Genomic DNA, 16,421 nt, shown 5'->3' on the forward strand with positions numbered 1-16,421 from the left:
GAGGGGAGGAGCCAAATGATGATGTCGTGAAGGCCTTGCAGGGTTCGAAGGGTTAACGCAGCTTCGTGAATGCTCTGCTCCTCTCGGAGTCTGCAGCAGGAGGACTACGAGCTCTACACTAACACATCGCCATGGTTTCCTTTAGACACGCCCACTTGGCTCCGCCCCCTTTAAACAGGAAGTAGTTATTATTCAAGCTTTCCTCTTCTCGTCAACGCCTAATTTATTCTGCGCAACTATTGTGACGTTCACACAAACTGTAAAGGAACAGAAGCATGAACACTCTGCTGTACAACAGGGAGCTACGAGGAGAGAGAGGCAAGGAGACGAGAGAGGAAACCACTTTATGGATCCAGAATCTAGTAAACTTTGTTTTTAAGTGTAATAACATTCTACTTCCTGTTTGCACCGGCGTGGCTTGTGATCGCTTCTTGAAGGAAAGCGTGTCGGTGAGGAAGAGGGAGAGGAAGAGGCAGAGGAAGGCCTCGTGAGGACACTCACCCCGTCTCTCTGCATTTTAAAATGTCTGAGCCAGTTCTCCTTCGGGTGTGACAACGGGACGGACAGAGAGACAGACAGCGTTCACACACAGGACACACACACACGCAGACAGACAATGTTCACACACACACACACCTCTCGCTGGGACATTAACCCTGTAAGACCCAAACATAAAAATAATGTCTAATTTTTCTCTTTTTTTAAAGTCAGATGATGTTGTAAGAGTCTTCTGATGCAGATAATGAAGGATTTATTAAAAAAAATGTTTTTGTAAGTTTTTAGGGAAACGTAATATTGCAACGTTTGGCCTTGTTGGTAGCAGAATTTCAGCATTTGCTCTCAAACTGTCAGAACAAAAGCACAAAACAACTATTGGTTAATTTGGAGTGTGTATTGCTTACATAGCACTATAACAGTACATTTCCTTAATCACCCAACGGCCATATTTTTATAAATCATAATATTTTTTAAAAACATTACAAAAACTGTATAAAATGTTATAGAAAACTATAAAGAATACGTGTCCCTTGTTTACTTGCAATGGTAGTCCCAAAGCAGTTCCTTCCTCTGAAAAGCAGAGGCGGAGATTGCACTTCCTGCAGAGCGTATTGGAATATCCTTTCACGCAATGTCTGCAGCGTCCTCTTGTTGTATTCACCAGGAAATGTGCAACCATGTTGGTGGTTAAGTATAACTAATTCCAATGCAAATGAATCCTATTCAGGCAATACATTACACTGATGGCACACAATACTGTCAGGCTGCCTATTGGTTCTCTACTTACATTTCCAAAAGGAAAACACAACCCCACCCAGAACTCTTACATCCCCACATGGCAGAACATTTACACCTTTCCCTGAACAATGCACCATCCATGCAACCCTCAGGTTCCTAAACATTTACACTTGTCCCTGAACAACTATCCTCCAAATCATTCCACAAACATGATGTGCCTTGTGTAACAAAGAGATATTTGGGCAAACGAACTAAGTCCAGATAAAAAAAGTTGACTTTATCACAGAAATAACGTAGCGTTAGGGTTACCTAAACCCATTTATAATTATTCAAATCTGGTCTAAACTTAGAATTATAACAAATAACCCTTTTGTAAAGTGTGACTCATCAAATACATCATATTTCTGTAAGTATTTATCCTGTTTCTGAAGATTTGAGAAGTGGAATGTCTCCATGTAGTGTGCGAGGTGCATGCTATTTTAGCTACCATTATGACCCAACGTTGTAAAATTACAACAATGACATAACAAGCTGAATATCTAATGTGATGCATTAATTCCACAAAAACTTAGTATTTACATGAACTACATACTCTAACAAACACCCAAAAAATATTTCATGGAATTTATTTACTTTAATGTTGATATATCCAGTTGAATGAAACTAGGAGATGCGCTTCCAGGAAAGTTTGCAGGTAGAGTGAGTTCAAGGCCTTCTGGCCAGACCTACATACACATTTACAATTCAATGGTCTTGCAAAGCAAGACAATAGGACACATTGAGTATATAAATGTAGTCTTTCCTCAAAAAATGTTTTTGCAAATGTATTTTTTGAAGAGATAAAAGTGACGTTGTAATATTACAACAACGGGTCTTACAGGGTTAAGAAAGCGTCTCACACACACAACCCCCCAACCTCCAGCAGTGTGTACACACACACACACACACACACACACACAGAGCTCACCCGTGACTCCCCCTCCCCTCTCCACTCCACCCGGTTGGGGAATAGGTAGAAGTAGCGGCGCTGCCACTGGGTGAGGAACGGGTTCCCCAGCTTCAGCATGTAGCCGTGCATGATGCAGTCCTTCCCGAAGGCGTAGTCTGTGCACAAACATACACACACACGGTTAGAACAGTCCTGCAGGTGTAGTTGTGTCATGAGGCTGTCACGCCCAACGCAAAGACGACATCATCACAATGTCAAATAGAAACATTTTAACTCGCCGCGTCTTCAAAGTGTTTACACGTGCGCGTGCGTGTGTATAAATATGGAGTATAAATGTGTGTGTAAATGTATATTATAATTATATGTGGATCGATGCATGTGCGATTGGTGTGTGTATAAACAATAACCCATATTTATGCTCATATGTCATTTTGCCTGTTGATGGAGCAGCTGCAACGTTAGCATAGCGTCGGTCAAACCAGACTGCATTCAGAAAACAAGCGTTTTAAAAGTTATCTGCTCATTGTCTTGTTAATAGAATTCTAAAAACAGGAGTTCAGACTTTTTACAAGTCTACATCTTTATGAAGTTATTTCAGCTTTACTTTCATCAGTTTATTGAGATTAAATCACAGCTGAAGTGTTTTATTCTGGGTTCACACCGCTGTGGTGAGTCTGTGAGACGCGGAGAACGCAGCAGGCCCTCAGGGGGATGGTTCGTTCAGGTTCCCATGGATATCTGGGACTTCCTCAACACGAACAAAGCAGCACTCGTTATTTTAGGTCTATACTCATAACATAAGTGCTCACCCTCCTCGTGGCCCAGCTGCTTGTTCTTGGCTCTCTTGCGAGCCTCGTTCTTGTCCGTGTCCGAGTTCACGGCCTCGTAGACCGTCTCCGCCACTTCCTGCTGCCAGCGCTCCGATATTACGAGAGGAAAGTTCTTGTAGAGCTCCTGGTCGCTGTCCAGCAGCTGCAGGATGCAAGGAGGGAAGGTTAGGGTTCTAGTGCCATCAAGAGGCATGGTTAGGGTTCTAGTGCCATCAGGAGGCATGGTTAGGGTTCTAGTGCCATCAGGAGGCACGGGGCCACATCTCTGCTCAGTTAATAAAAAATATACAAATAAAAAAATCCACAAAAAATATCTAGATTAAAAAAAAAATGACAATAAAACAATTAAATAATACAAACACTTTAATTAAAGACGTAATACAAAACTTAAAGTATTTAAAAAGAATACAATTTAGAGCGCAGCTTCCTGCAGGAACCATTTTCTTTTTACCGACCCAATCACCCACAATGCACCTGGGCACCGTTTGGTTTATGTTCTTGTGGTTTATTGTTTCATTCCCTCAGAGTCTTTGGGGTTCAACTCCTGATTGGCTGAGCGGCTCCTCCTCCTCCTCCCGGGACAATAAAGAACATTATTATATTTGGGGAGTCGTTATCTTTTGGGCGTTACCTTGATGCCCTTCGTGTCCTCCTCGTCGAAGGAGCCGATGTCGAAGGCGTCGGCGGCGTTCACCTCGCCCCGCGGAGGAATGAGAGGAGGAGAGTACTGCAGAGGGGAGGAGGAGGAGGAAGATGAAGCGACAAAAGGAGGAGAGCTTGAACAACAAGGCCACGGTCCCACGGCAGCGATGGGGTAACCATGGCAACTGTGTCGAGCTGCAGACGGAGCGCACAAGAGTCGTGTCGCCGCCCGATGATCAATAACCAATAACTAATAACCAATAAGTGTGGCACAACAATTTGACTGGACAGCACCGTTGAAAAGATCAGCTGCGCACATTTTATCTATTTACAAAATAAATAATAGGCAGCAAATGAATGTTTGGACCGAAACAATAAAACACATGTTTGTTTGTTTGTTAGTTCCAGTCGTCGTGGTGGCGCTCACCTTCTGCAAGTAAACCTGCTGCCAGTCAATGCCTTTGAAGAACTGATGCTCCTTCACCTCCAGAGCCCTGAGACAGGAAGCTGCTGTTAGAGGAGCTCAACACCAGGGGGCAGCGTGACACACACAGAGGAGCGTGTGAGTGCGTTTGTGTGTGAGAGTGTGCATGTCTGAGTGATTCTGTGAGTGTGTGTTTGCACGCGTTCATGTTCATGACTGTGCGTGTGTGTCTTTGTGCGTGTGTGTCTGAGTGTGAGCAAGTCTGTCCGAGTGAGTCTGTGTGCATGTGTGCTTGCATGTCTCTCTCTGTGTGTGTGTATGTGTGTCTGTGTGTGTGTGTGTGTGTGTGTGTGTGTGTGTCTATGTGTGAGTGTGTGTGTTACCCTCGGCCCTGGCAGCCCAGCCTCTTAGATACGTCTCTCTGCAGAAGCCCCTCCAGCAGGTCTTTGAGCTCTGCAGTGAAGGAGTCTGGCAGCTCCACGTTCTGTGAGGGGGAGAAAACAAGGAGGGAGGAAACAAGGAGGTAAGAGTGAGAACGTGGGACAAACCTAGGCTTTTCTGTATGCACGTCCTCAGGTGAACCTGACTCCATTCACATTTTGCTCCATTTAACACAGACCGAGGAGCTCTGAAGGTTACAGAGTGAAGGAGCTGAAGGAAGGAACACAGCAGTGATGTCATCAAGTGATTCATCTTCTGCTGAGTGACATCATCACAGTCCTTTAATTTAAGTGTTATTTACCTTCAGTCAGTTCTCATTTGACTGAGCACAGCCTGAAGGCATCACCATGTGACCGAAGTGAACCTGATGGTTGTCCGTTAGCGGTGCTGCTAACGTTACTAGCTCTCGTGATCACATGTTCTCGTGTAGGATGGAACTGTATTTACTCGGTGACGGTTAACACCTGTTTTTCTATCTCTCTTTGTTCCATCCGTCTCTTTCTGTTCTCTCGTTCGCCTCTGTCTGCTTCCTTTGTGTTTATGGAGTGAGACCATTCATCATGTTTAATAAACAATAAGACATATAGAGCAGTATTTTTAGCCCGGTCGAGGCCAAACCTCCCTCACTCCCTTTTTCTCCCTCTCTTTTTCCCTCCCTCCCTCTGTCTATCTCTCTTTCCCTACCTCCCTCCCTCCCTGTCAAGGATTAAGGGGATGAACCAGATTAAGTGGCTGGATTAAAATTCTAATCTGGATTTATTGTGATATGAAAGATCAGACTCTCTCTGTCGAAAGGTCCTGCTCGACCAAATAGCCTGTGTGTGTGTGTGTTCGTGTCCTGACGCAACACGTAAAACGGACACAGACATTTGGACGTGTTCCACTGACGAGGAGCAAAATCTGTGCTGATGAGAAATGCTCTCTACGGTTCACTCACTCTCTCACACACACACACACACACACACACACACACACAAACACACACACACACACACACACAGTGTGAGTGGGTGAGAGCAGATGGGTCGGCGCGGTGCGCTCAATGGACGCCATTCATCCAGAGAGTTCTGCTGAATCTGACCCGTGAAAAAAAGGCTCGGCACAAAGTTCCTCTAACAGACAACGCAGCGCTCAATAGAACCTCCTACGTTCTACTCAATGATGTTCCTCTCTAATTACAGCTTTTAGGGTATCAAACCTCAACCTGCAGGTGTGTGTTGAAGCTGCATTCTCTCCTGACCACCAGGGGGCGACTCCTCTGGTTGTATAGAAGTCTATATACAGACTTGCAGTTTGTGGTTTGAATCTCTGCAAGCTGTAATTAGAGACATGTTCCTAAATGTCTGAGGAACAACGGTGATAACTTTATTTTCTATGATTTATGTCATAATAACCGAGTTCTTCTGCATTAAAGACGTGTCCTAGTTCTCTACTTCTAGTCCTAACGGTTCTGTTTCCAGAGAGGAGCAGGGCTTTTTTTTTTAAAGGGCAGTAGAAGCCGCTCGGCGTCTGCGGGTTAACGTGAGCGGCGCTGGAACTCCTCCAGCCGAGCCGCGTTTCTGTCAAAACACACGGAGAGGGAACGAGCCCAGAAGAGCAGAGACATCCGTCTCGGTAAACACCGGACGGGCCGCCATCACCGTGCAGCAAAGGATTCTGGGAGAACGCGTGGCGGCTGTGTCTTACCATGGTGAGCGTCATGCGGTCGATCTCGTGTTTGTCTTTGGTCTTGTGCTGCCTGAAGGGGCTGTGCCTGAAGATGGAGAGAGTTTATTACAATTATTATTATTTATATTATTATATGAACCTCCTTAAAGATACATGAACATTAAAGACGTATCAATACATAATTAACTTTATAATACACAATTAAAATTATGAGTAATCTATAAACACTAGCATTCCTAATAAATTAACATTTGTTGTGTGGTATTTCTTTTGTTTTTCCTTTTCTGTAATTATCTTGGCAGTATACATATTTTGGGAAATACAAAAAAATTAAAGAACAAATATTTTACCGCTGCTTCTCCTTATGGTAAAAAATAAAATGTACTTGTACGTATGCTGACAAGACTGATGACAAAATAACTTTTTTTTTCCCGCCCAAGTACACCAGACTTTATTGATGAAAACAGTGATCTAAGACCTCAGATCTCAGGAGCTGCTGCCTCCTTCTGTTGGTAAGTGTGTGTAGTTGAGAGACTTCAGTGAATCTGAACTAAACTTTCAAACACCAAAGTCACACAACAACACAGACACATTAACAGAGGGAGGAAGCAGGAGTGCAGCAGCTCCTGAGATCTGACAGGTTAAATCACTGGTTTAATGAATGGAGTCTGGTGGATACAAACACTTCAGCTCCCCGTCAGACATCAAGGACAAGAGGTGGAACCAGTCTAAATATAGCAAGAAGATATAGAATCTTTTAGTTGGGTACAATACGGACGAAGAAACACCTCGTACGACCTCACTAAAGCGTCAGTACTGTCTCTTTAAGAGAAGCCGTCTGGGGCCAATGTGAGGCTCAGAATGCTGAAGAAGATGATGTTAATGGGGGAGGAAGGCTTCTCCCCCATTAACATCATCTTCTTCAGTCTAATTGTTCAGCTGGAGTCGAGAGACACTGGGAATAAACGATCCATCGCTAAAAAACGGAAGAGACGCCAATCAATAAACCTGAGTGTAAACTTCCTGGATGCTAGATGAGAGGAAGGGGCGGAGCTTGATGAGAGGAGGGGGAGGGGCTAGATGAGAGGAGCAGGCCGATGTTTACAGGGTTTTGACTTGTGGACATTCTAGATGTTTTTATCGTAAATTTAATCTTACAGAATATTACATTACATTTCATTCTTCTAGATTTGATTAGATAGATTTTTAGAGCACATTCAACACACACATACATTTATATATATATATATATATATATATATATATATATATATATATATATATATATATATATATATATATACACACACATATATATATACACATACACACGCACACATACATACATACATACATACATACATACATACATACATATATATATATGTCACTTGAACTAGAAAACATTTTCATGATCATGTGACTATGGCTGCAACAACGAATCGATAAAATAGATAAAAATCAATTATTAAAAAAGTTGGCAAGGAATTTCATTATCGATTCGTTGTGTCGCGCGATTATTACGCGACTTAATAGGTTGCGGAAATGTTTGAGTATTGAACAAAACATTTGAGTGGAGCGGAGCGCGCAGCGCGGCAGACAGAAGGTCCAGGAGATTCAGCTGCTCGTTGTATGTCACTGCATAGTCGCGTGTACAATAACGTAGCTGCTAGGCTAACCGTTGTCGTTAGCTCGCTAGCTCGTCGTTCATTCTCCGTGTTTGTTGGGTTAGATAACGTTTTCGTTTTAAAATACCGCGTAGGCTTCGAGAGAAGCAACGCGTAAATATCTCCTCTGAGGTACAGAACGCAGACCTGCGTTCAACAGTCCGATATAATCTGGCTTCATGCAGAGGAAGTGCTTGAGGGATTTGTAGCTCCATTTCTAATTAACAACCTTTGTTTAGGTAAAGTGCAGTCCTTAAATTATCCGTTGATACATTGAGTGGTTACTTCTGGAACTCTCATCTCTTGTTCTCTAAGTTCTGAAAGTGTACATCTGTGAGCATAAAGTGTGTACATCTGTAAGTATGTGAGTGTGTTTGTGAGTGTTCATCTCTGTGAGTGTGTGTTTGTCTGTGAGTGTAGAGAACAAGTTCTGACGTTCAAACAAATTCTGTTAAGTTTTCTGATTTGTATTTCTTTATTTTTGATAAATTTTATATTGTTAAGATGTTTTGGACTGTGAATTTGCAGTCAGTTTAGTTTATTTAATTATTGCTTTCAAAATTATTATTTTTTATCCGATTAATCGAAAAAAAATCAACCGATTAATCGATTATTAAAATAATCGTTAGTTGCAGCCCTACATGTGACCAAATGTACTTTTACTTTTTCACTCTGCAGCCGCCGACCTTCACACACACAGTGTTCAAACACACCGCTGCACAACATCAATGGAGAGGCATCTCACACACACACACACACACACACTCTTCTCTGCCATTCAAGCCGACCATCTCACACACACACACTCTTCTCTGTCACTCAAGCCGACCATCACACACACACACACTTTCTGACCTACTGGGCCCGGACCTCTGGCATTTACACACTCCAGATCAAACAACACACACGATCAAACAGGCTGCCCACAGAGAAGACGGTGGAGCGGATTCAAAGAGGAGGGGTTGAGAGCAGACAGGAAGTGAAGAGGGGGAGGAAGAGGATCTGGAGTACTTACCCTCGAAGCAGCTTGAAGAGCATACAGCCTAGAGAGAACCAGTCGGCGCTGCTGTCGTAGGCCGTCCCCTTCTGCAGGACCTCCGGGGCCATGTAGCCGTGAGTCCCCCTGAGAGACACAACACGCGTTACAGGGTCACATCGGGTTACACCGGAGAGGAAGAGGCTCCACTCCCCCTCCTCTTCCTCCCCCTCTCCTCTCTTGTAATAACGTTTATCACCGCTCTGGGAGGAAGAGCGGCTTCTGGTAAATTACAGCGATGCTGCAGGAGGAACACATGGCCTCCATCCTCATCATCCCAGTACTTTGATGAATGTCACTTGAAATGTGCAACTAATAGACAAAAACATTAAAAAATCGAATTTGCTAATTCCGGCTCATTCTAGGATGCTTTTATTGTGAAACTCACGACAGAAAACCGGAAGCGGTTCCTGTTTGAATCTAAACTTCCAGCTGATTTCTCTCTTGTTGCTCAGACTCAACTAAAGAACATTAGTTAGTAACGAGACCTTTCTTCAAAATAAAAGCCCCGTTCAGCCTAATGTTAAATGATGGAGAGCCACTGGTTCTTCGCTAGTGGTGCCGCTAAAGTCACTAGCTCTCCTCCTGTTGGTTCTCTGTTAGCAGCGCTGCTGACGTCACTAGCTCTCCTTCTGTTGGTTCTCTGTTAGCAGTGCTGCTGACGTCACTAGCTCTCCTTCTGTTGGTTCTCTGTTAGCAGTGCTGCTGACGTCACTAGCTCTCCTGTTGGTTCGAACACTGATTGGTAGTTTAGAAGTCACATGGTTAGATACTCACACACTCGCGTGGGGCTTTTTCTTGGAGAAGTCGCAGGCCAGGCCGAGATCTGAGATACGGACATGACCGTGTTCATCCAGCAGGATGTTAGCTGGCTGAAAGGGGAGAGAGGAAGGGGGAGAGAGGGAGAGAAAGAAAGAGAGAGAAAAATGTTGGAGACTTATTCTTAAGTTCCAATTTCCGTTTCACCAGGAGAGAAAAACTCTGAGGACCAAGAAAGAAAAACATGTTCTGGTTTTCATCCTGTCATAAAAACATCTCTCTCCCTCTCAGACTGTCTCTCCCTCTATCCATCCCTCCCCCGCTATCCATCTCTCTCTCCCCGTCCATCCCTCACTCTCAGACTGTCTCTCCATCTCCCTCTCTCTCTCTCTCTTTCCTTCCCTCTCTCTCCCCCTCATCGTCCTACTCTGTTTACTGAAGCTCTCGAACTGTTCCCTGACTTCCAGCTGAAATATGTGTGTTGTTATGGCGACGGGTCCAAACAAGAGCGAGAGGAGAACCAGAGACTACCCACAATGCTTTGCGCTGCAGACATACAAGCAGGAAGGTCATGAGGAAGCAGAGCCGATGTGTCCTATGATTATTAATAAACAATCGCTTTCCTATCAAAGCTAAAAGATTACATGTTCCTACATATTGGTCCGTCCTTTAATGCCGTCTCACTTCCTGTTTGTGTCCCCCCTTCCTGTTCAGGTTCCCCCTGCAGACGTCAAACTTTAAAAACTCATGTTTTAAAAAACAAACATTACTTTGTGGTTAATTCAGATTTAAATCTGCACTAATACTTTAATATTGATGACATTAATCACAGAACTGATTTCTAAACAGGAAGTGAATTAATAACGACCATTTCTGGGTTTTAGGACTTAATCCTGTACAGACACACACACACAAACACACACACACACACACAGACCTTGAGGTCTCTGTAGACAACGAAGCGGTTGTGCATGTGTTCCAGACCCAGGATGATCTCAGCTGCGTAGAAACGCATCTCCTTTTCACTGAAGACGCCGTGCTGAGAGAGGTGGTAGTGGAGGTCACCACCTGGAGGGAAATACATACACACGCACACACACACGCACACACACACACACACACACACACACACACACACACACACACACACACACACACACACACACACACACACACACACACACACACACACACACACACACACACACACACACACACGCGCGCGCGCGCACACACACACACCCATACGCACACACACGTCAGTGTGACCTCATCACAGTTCATTGTACCTAAATGAGGTTATTAAAAGAACAGAAGCACGGTGGCTGTCGGTGACTCAGTGGTCTCACAATGTGAGGGGGGTGAACCCTCTTGGTTCTCTGGGGAAGTCTGGGTTTAGATCTGGGTCTACGTACCGTTCATAAGGTCCAGGATGAAGCAGAGCTTGTCGGGCGTGTGGAAGGCGTACGTCATGCACACGATGAACGGGCAGTCCTGCAGAGAGACGCTCGTTACTGTAGTACAAGTACAAGAAGTAGAAATACTACACACAAGCACTATCTGATCTGAAAAATAAGATTAGAAGAGGAGGAAGAGAATGAAGGAGGAGAAAAAGAAGTAAAACAAATAGGAGGAGGAAGAAGAAGAAGAAACAACAGCATGGTTCTTAACTCAACCGTTAGATGTAGAAATGTGTTAGAGTTCTTACTCTTCCTGCTGCTGACTAGTAAACAGGTGAGTGGGCATGGCCAGTAAACAAATAAACAAACAGCGAGCCTTACCCCGGTGCTGACTAGCGACAGCATGATCCTCTCGTTGAGCGCCAGCGTCTCTCCCTGCTTCATCTTGATCCTCTTCTTGTCTAGACACTTCATGGCGTACCTGCATCCCACCACAAGCGTGAGCCGTGACCCCTGAGTGACCCCCATGCTTTTACATTATATTTATGTTTATTATCCCAGGCCTCTCACATCTTGCCCGTGTCAGCCTTCCTGCAGCCGTACACCTCCCCGAAGCCGCCTCGCCCGATGATCCGATGCACGCTGAAGTCATTCATGGTCAACTGAGGACACACACACACACACACACACACACACACAGTTTTTATTGGTCCGACCAGGTTAATTATTTAAAAAGGGAAAACTTGAACTGTGTTCAACGCTATGCATTGTGGGTAATTCCCTCAGACCCTTTATGGTCTCAAAGTCTGCGAGTGTGGCGACATAAAGCAAAGCATTCTGGGAAATGGAGTTCCAAAACTAAGCACCCAAATATGCTTTAACTAGAAAACAAAGATTAATAAAACAAATGCACAAATTCACCAACATTATACTCATGGAATGCATTTATACATATATACACATACAAAAACATAGCATTAAAGTGACTTTAAGTGATTTAAAGCTTTTACTCACGTGGATGTTTAGCTCAACGTTCTTCCACTGGCAAAAACGAGTAAATTTGTCACTGAAATAGAAGAAGAAGAAGAAACGACAGCATGGTAGAAGAATACAGAGGGTTAAAAACAAAAAGGTGACTTTCCTGTCGCAGGTGAACAGATGCTGAAGGAATAAATAATATCTAGTGATAAAAATGAAGATGCCCAGCCAATCCTCTTTCTCCCCGGTCTCACCTCTCGATAAACTTCTGGAAGATCTTCCCCCTCAAGCTGTCGCAGATCTCCACGATGTACGGCTGCAGGACAAGACACAGCGGGGCATTTCATCATCAATGGGGGGGCGGAGTCAGTTTATTCATTGGCTGTGGTGGATATCTTGCTGAGGTTTTATCTCACAAGTTATTTGGTGGTTTTGGTGGATTCTGTAGGTTGTAAGCTTTCTAGAAAGGTGCTAATCATGTGTAGCATCAAGCTAGGGATTTAAAAATGTATATCTTCATAACGTCATAACTTGGGAACATAAACTATGGTTTATGTTAATATTTATGGTTGAATTGTGTTATAAACATGTAAAATGGACTTATATGCTCTTGTAAGGCTGTGCAGGTTGTTTTGCTGTCCCATCAGTTGCTCTGGTATGAATTCATGGGAGTACGAAGACTGGGGTCGCTGGGGCTGTAAACACACCAGACTCCATTCATAAAACCAGTGATTTAAGCCTTTCAGGACTCAGGAGCTGCTGTTCTCCTGCTGTGAGTTAGTTTGTGGTATTGTGACTTTAGTGAATCTGAATTAACTCATTAAAACACAAAGACACCACCAGACACACCGGTGGCTCCTGCTGCCTGAGAGCTGAAATCACTGGTTTTATGAATGGAGTTTGGTGTGTTTACAGAGAACAAAGATACAAGCTTTAGTTCTGCGTCAGCGTTCACTTTGAGGGAAATGGATTATTTTTAGTGTTTCTACAAACTTCCCTTCATTTGTTCATAAAACCACAAATCTGCTCGAGTCATTTGGCGAAAGGTCAGAAAAGTGGAGCGTAAAAACAAGGCAACGGTTGTGTGTGTGTGTGTGTGTGTGTGTGTGTGTGTGTGTGTGTGTGTGTGTGTGTGTGTGTGTGTGTGTACTTCACACCCTCAGATGTGTCGAGGGTGTGAAGTCTGTAATATTCATTTCCCAGAACAACATTATTGAATGTGTTGTGTTCCGAGTACTTCAGGGTCAGTGTTAGCGGTCAGGTGTGTGAGGGGGTCAGGTGTGTGTGGGGTCAGGTGTGTGAGGGTTACCTGGAAGAGGGTCGGGGGAACCTGCTTCTTCGTCAGGTGACTCTGCACATGGTCCACGGCCTTCTTAGAAAATGGCTGACGAAGAGGAGGGAAGAGGAAGAGTCATCTCAAACACGCAGAGACACAAGCTGCACCACATGTCACTTCTGTTTTCTGTGTGTACTTCCTCCCTGCATAGTCTCTCTCTCTCTCTCTCTCTCTCTCTCTCTCTCATATGTCCAGCGGACCCTAAATGCCCCCTACATGTCTCCCCCCTCTCCACCTCCTGAATGTCCCGCGTGACCCTGAACGCCTCACGTGTGAACAGGACAGTAGCTCCTTCATGATGTAGCCGTCATAGATCTGCCGGCTGAGGCTCAACCTTTCCTCCTCCGAGTCCAGCTTCTCGTAGTCCTTAATCTGAGATAAGACACGCCAGGTCATCCAAAAACAAACACACAAACAAACGCTTTCTGGGAGCCACATGCAACCGGATTACAGCCGTAATCTGCCGTCTAATCCAGAGGACTCACTTCCTCGTAGAACTTGAGCTGCGGCACGGCCTCGTCGATCTCGTTCATGCAGAAGTCCTTGAAGAGGAGGAAGCCTGTGAGACACAGAGCAGGGCACACGGTGAACACCCATAACCCAACATGAAGAGACAACACCAACGAAGAAGAGACGACACCCACGAAGAAGAGATGGCACCACCGAAGAAGAGACAACCCCCACACTGCGCTCAAGATCCCCAGAGGACGAACTCTTTTGTCATCAATAATAATGAATGAGTGAACAAGGGAGTGATTTTCTCTGCGACAGGAGGTATCACTCAATCGGGTTTTCTATGAGATTAAACTATGTGGTGAAAGATGTCATGGTGAATTCTGTAAAACCGAAAGAGTCCAGCAGAGACGAGCTGAAGGGAACACCTGCACATCCATCCATCCATCAATTTTAATTGAGGTTGTCCTTGTTCGCGTCATTACAGCAGCTGATTCTGAGCCTCCAGCTGAAAATGACCGACTCTCCAACAAATAAATAAATGAAAGATCTCACGACGTGCTGAAACATTATCTGAGGAGAAAGAGAGAGTGGGGGGGGGGCATAGATGAGATAGGCTGTTGCCATGGTAATCGCCTCTGTGGCTTGAGGCAGTGCACGCATGCACACACACACACACACACACACACACACACACAAAGACATCCAGAGGACGGGCGCTAACGAGCTGAGACGTTAGCATTAGCTGCTTTAATGTTAGCAGCATTAGCGTTAGCAGAAATAGACGTCTAACGAGATCCTGGACACAGACCACGAGGTCTGGGAACCTGGAAGACGACGCACTGGGTTTATGGAGAGGATGAACAACTGGTATAAAGTACACACACTGTGTAGAAGTACAAGCGCGTGTACTTTTATGTGTGCGCCTTTAATTCTTCTTGTGGGTCCACCTCCTGTGAGAGGAATGTTGTTGTGTTTGTTGTATGATAAACAACAACAAATCAAAGCATCACTTTGTAACATAAAAACTTCAGCTTCTAAAAGTTGAGGCGTTGCTACTTCCTGTCTGGAGAGACGTTCAGAGGACGAACCGACAACATTTCAGTCAGAACCGTCGATGAGATTTGATTATTAGGAGGATGATGGGGAGGATGACGATAACGAGGAAGAAAAGGACAACAATAACGAGGAGGAGGAAAATGAGGAGGAGGATGAGGAAAACAAAGACAAAGAGGATGAAAAGGAGGACGTGGACAACAATGACGAAGATGATGACGAGGAGGACAAGGACGAGGAGGACGAAGAGGAATGTGTTTGAAACAAAGAGCAGAAACATCCCATCTCACTGAACGAGTGATCTGTTACTTTAACTCAATCAGAAGTGTCCTGAGAGCCAGAGAGGGCGACAGCTCTCAGGCTCGTCCTCTCTGGCTCTCAGTACGACAGTACAGCTGCGGGTTGTACAGGAGAGGTTCCTGAGGTTCCGGTTCTCAACGAGGAAAGAGAACAGTCGGGAGTTTTTAGAGCGATGAAACGGCGTAAAATAAAACGCTCTATAACCGACGGCTCTGCTTCTGCAGAGTGTGGAAGGAGTTTAGAGGCTGAGGCTCCTCCCCCTCCTCCTCTTCCTCTTCATTCTTCTCCTCTTCCCCCTATCATCCATTCTGCACCTCTTCCCTCTTGGCTTTATCGCTCCTCCAGACGTGATGCATCATTTCCCCTCCGATGCTCACATGAAAAATGTGAACACACACGCACACACGCGCACACACGCGCACACACAGCTTGTTTGCAGAATGGGCGGCGCTGACAGCCTCAGCCGGAGGTGTGAGGGAGAAGCTCTGACATCAGCGCGAGGAGAGGATTAACTTTAATCTGTGAACACTTCAACACGAGCAGAGTGATGCAACAACACATACACACACACACACAGGGAAAGAGACACACACAGTGAGAGACACACACGGGGACACACACACACACACACACACACAGTTCCCGTTTACAAAAGCAGCGATAACGTCGCTGAGACAAAACTACCCGTTAAGTCATCAGTTAGTCGATCGACACTTTGAGGATTAATAAATAATTAAAGTCACTTCCAAAATATAAGTTTAAATGTTTGAAAGCAGCAGAAGATCTGAAACTATTTCAGCTCATTCACGATGACGTGAGACTGCGATGCATTAAACATAAACTGACCTTCATGGACTCTGTGTGTGTGTGTGTGTGTGTGTGTGTGTGTGTGTAGCGTCAGGATTAGCAAACAATGTGAAGTATTCTGCCGCGGTCGGTCCGGTGGTTAGAGAGCGTGACGGAGGTCCAGCAACCCTCTGAGTCCAAACTGCACCTTTTATAAAACACAACATTCTGGTCTTTCCAACGGTCCTCAAACGCATCACGTGCAACGAACCTTAAAATGTTGCTATTTCTTTAATTTTCTTTATTGTATTCTCCACAAATAATCAGTTTATTTTCATTTTGTGTTGAAAACATTAAACTCTGATCTTTCAGTGAAACTATGACATCATCATGTATTAGTCATGTGACCTTGTGAGGAGAACATATCACTACATATTAGTTTAAACTGGTGGAAAGCACC

General features: G+C 44.6%; 1 protein-coding gene across 3 annotated transcripts in view; it reads right to left on the reverse strand.

The window, feature by feature from the left end:
• grk3 (G protein-coupled receptor kinase 3) overlaps positions 1 to 16,421 on the reverse strand; it is a 33,380-nt gene that overhangs the window by 3,799 nt on the left and 13,160 nt on the right. For all 3 annotated transcript variants that reach the window (XM_068573469.1, XM_068573467.1, XM_068573468.1), the window contains exons 4-20: positions 13,852 to 13,925; positions 13,637 to 13,738; positions 13,340 to 13,414; positions 12,285 to 12,346; positions 12,067 to 12,118; positions 11,623 to 11,714; positions 11,434 to 11,533; positions 11,068 to 11,146; positions 10,590 to 10,720; positions 9,671 to 9,765; positions 8,873 to 8,980; positions 6,209 to 6,275; positions 4,465 to 4,565; positions 4,085 to 4,151; positions 3,647 to 3,742; positions 2,995 to 3,157; positions 2,204 to 2,340 (exon numbers count right to left, since the gene is read on the reverse strand). In XM_068573469.1, the coding sequence (XP_068429570.1) occupies positions 2,204 to 2,340; positions 2,995 to 3,157; positions 3,647 to 3,742; positions 4,085 to 4,151; positions 4,465 to 4,565; positions 6,209 to 6,275; positions 8,873 to 8,980; positions 9,671 to 9,765; positions 10,590 to 10,720; positions 11,068 to 11,146; positions 11,434 to 11,533; positions 11,623 to 11,714; positions 12,067 to 12,118; positions 12,285 to 12,346; positions 13,340 to 13,414; positions 13,637 to 13,738; positions 13,852 to 13,925 (1,601 nt within the window). The remainder of the gene's footprint in view (positions 1 to 2,203; positions 2,341 to 2,994; positions 3,158 to 3,646; positions 3,743 to 4,084; positions 4,152 to 4,464; positions 4,566 to 6,208; positions 6,276 to 8,872; positions 8,981 to 9,670; positions 9,766 to 10,589; positions 10,721 to 11,067; positions 11,147 to 11,433; positions 11,534 to 11,622; positions 11,715 to 12,066; positions 12,119 to 12,284; positions 12,347 to 13,339; positions 13,415 to 13,636; positions 13,739 to 13,851; positions 13,926 to 16,421) is intronic.

This window comes from Clinocottus analis, unplaced genomic scaffold (genome assembly GCF_023055335.1).
Source record: "Clinocottus analis isolate CAN_PGR_092001 unplaced genomic scaffold, fCliAna1.0.p SCAF_13, whole genome shotgun sequence".
Lineage (NCBI taxonomy): Eukaryota > Metazoa > Chordata > Actinopteri > Perciformes > Cottidae > Clinocottus > Clinocottus analis.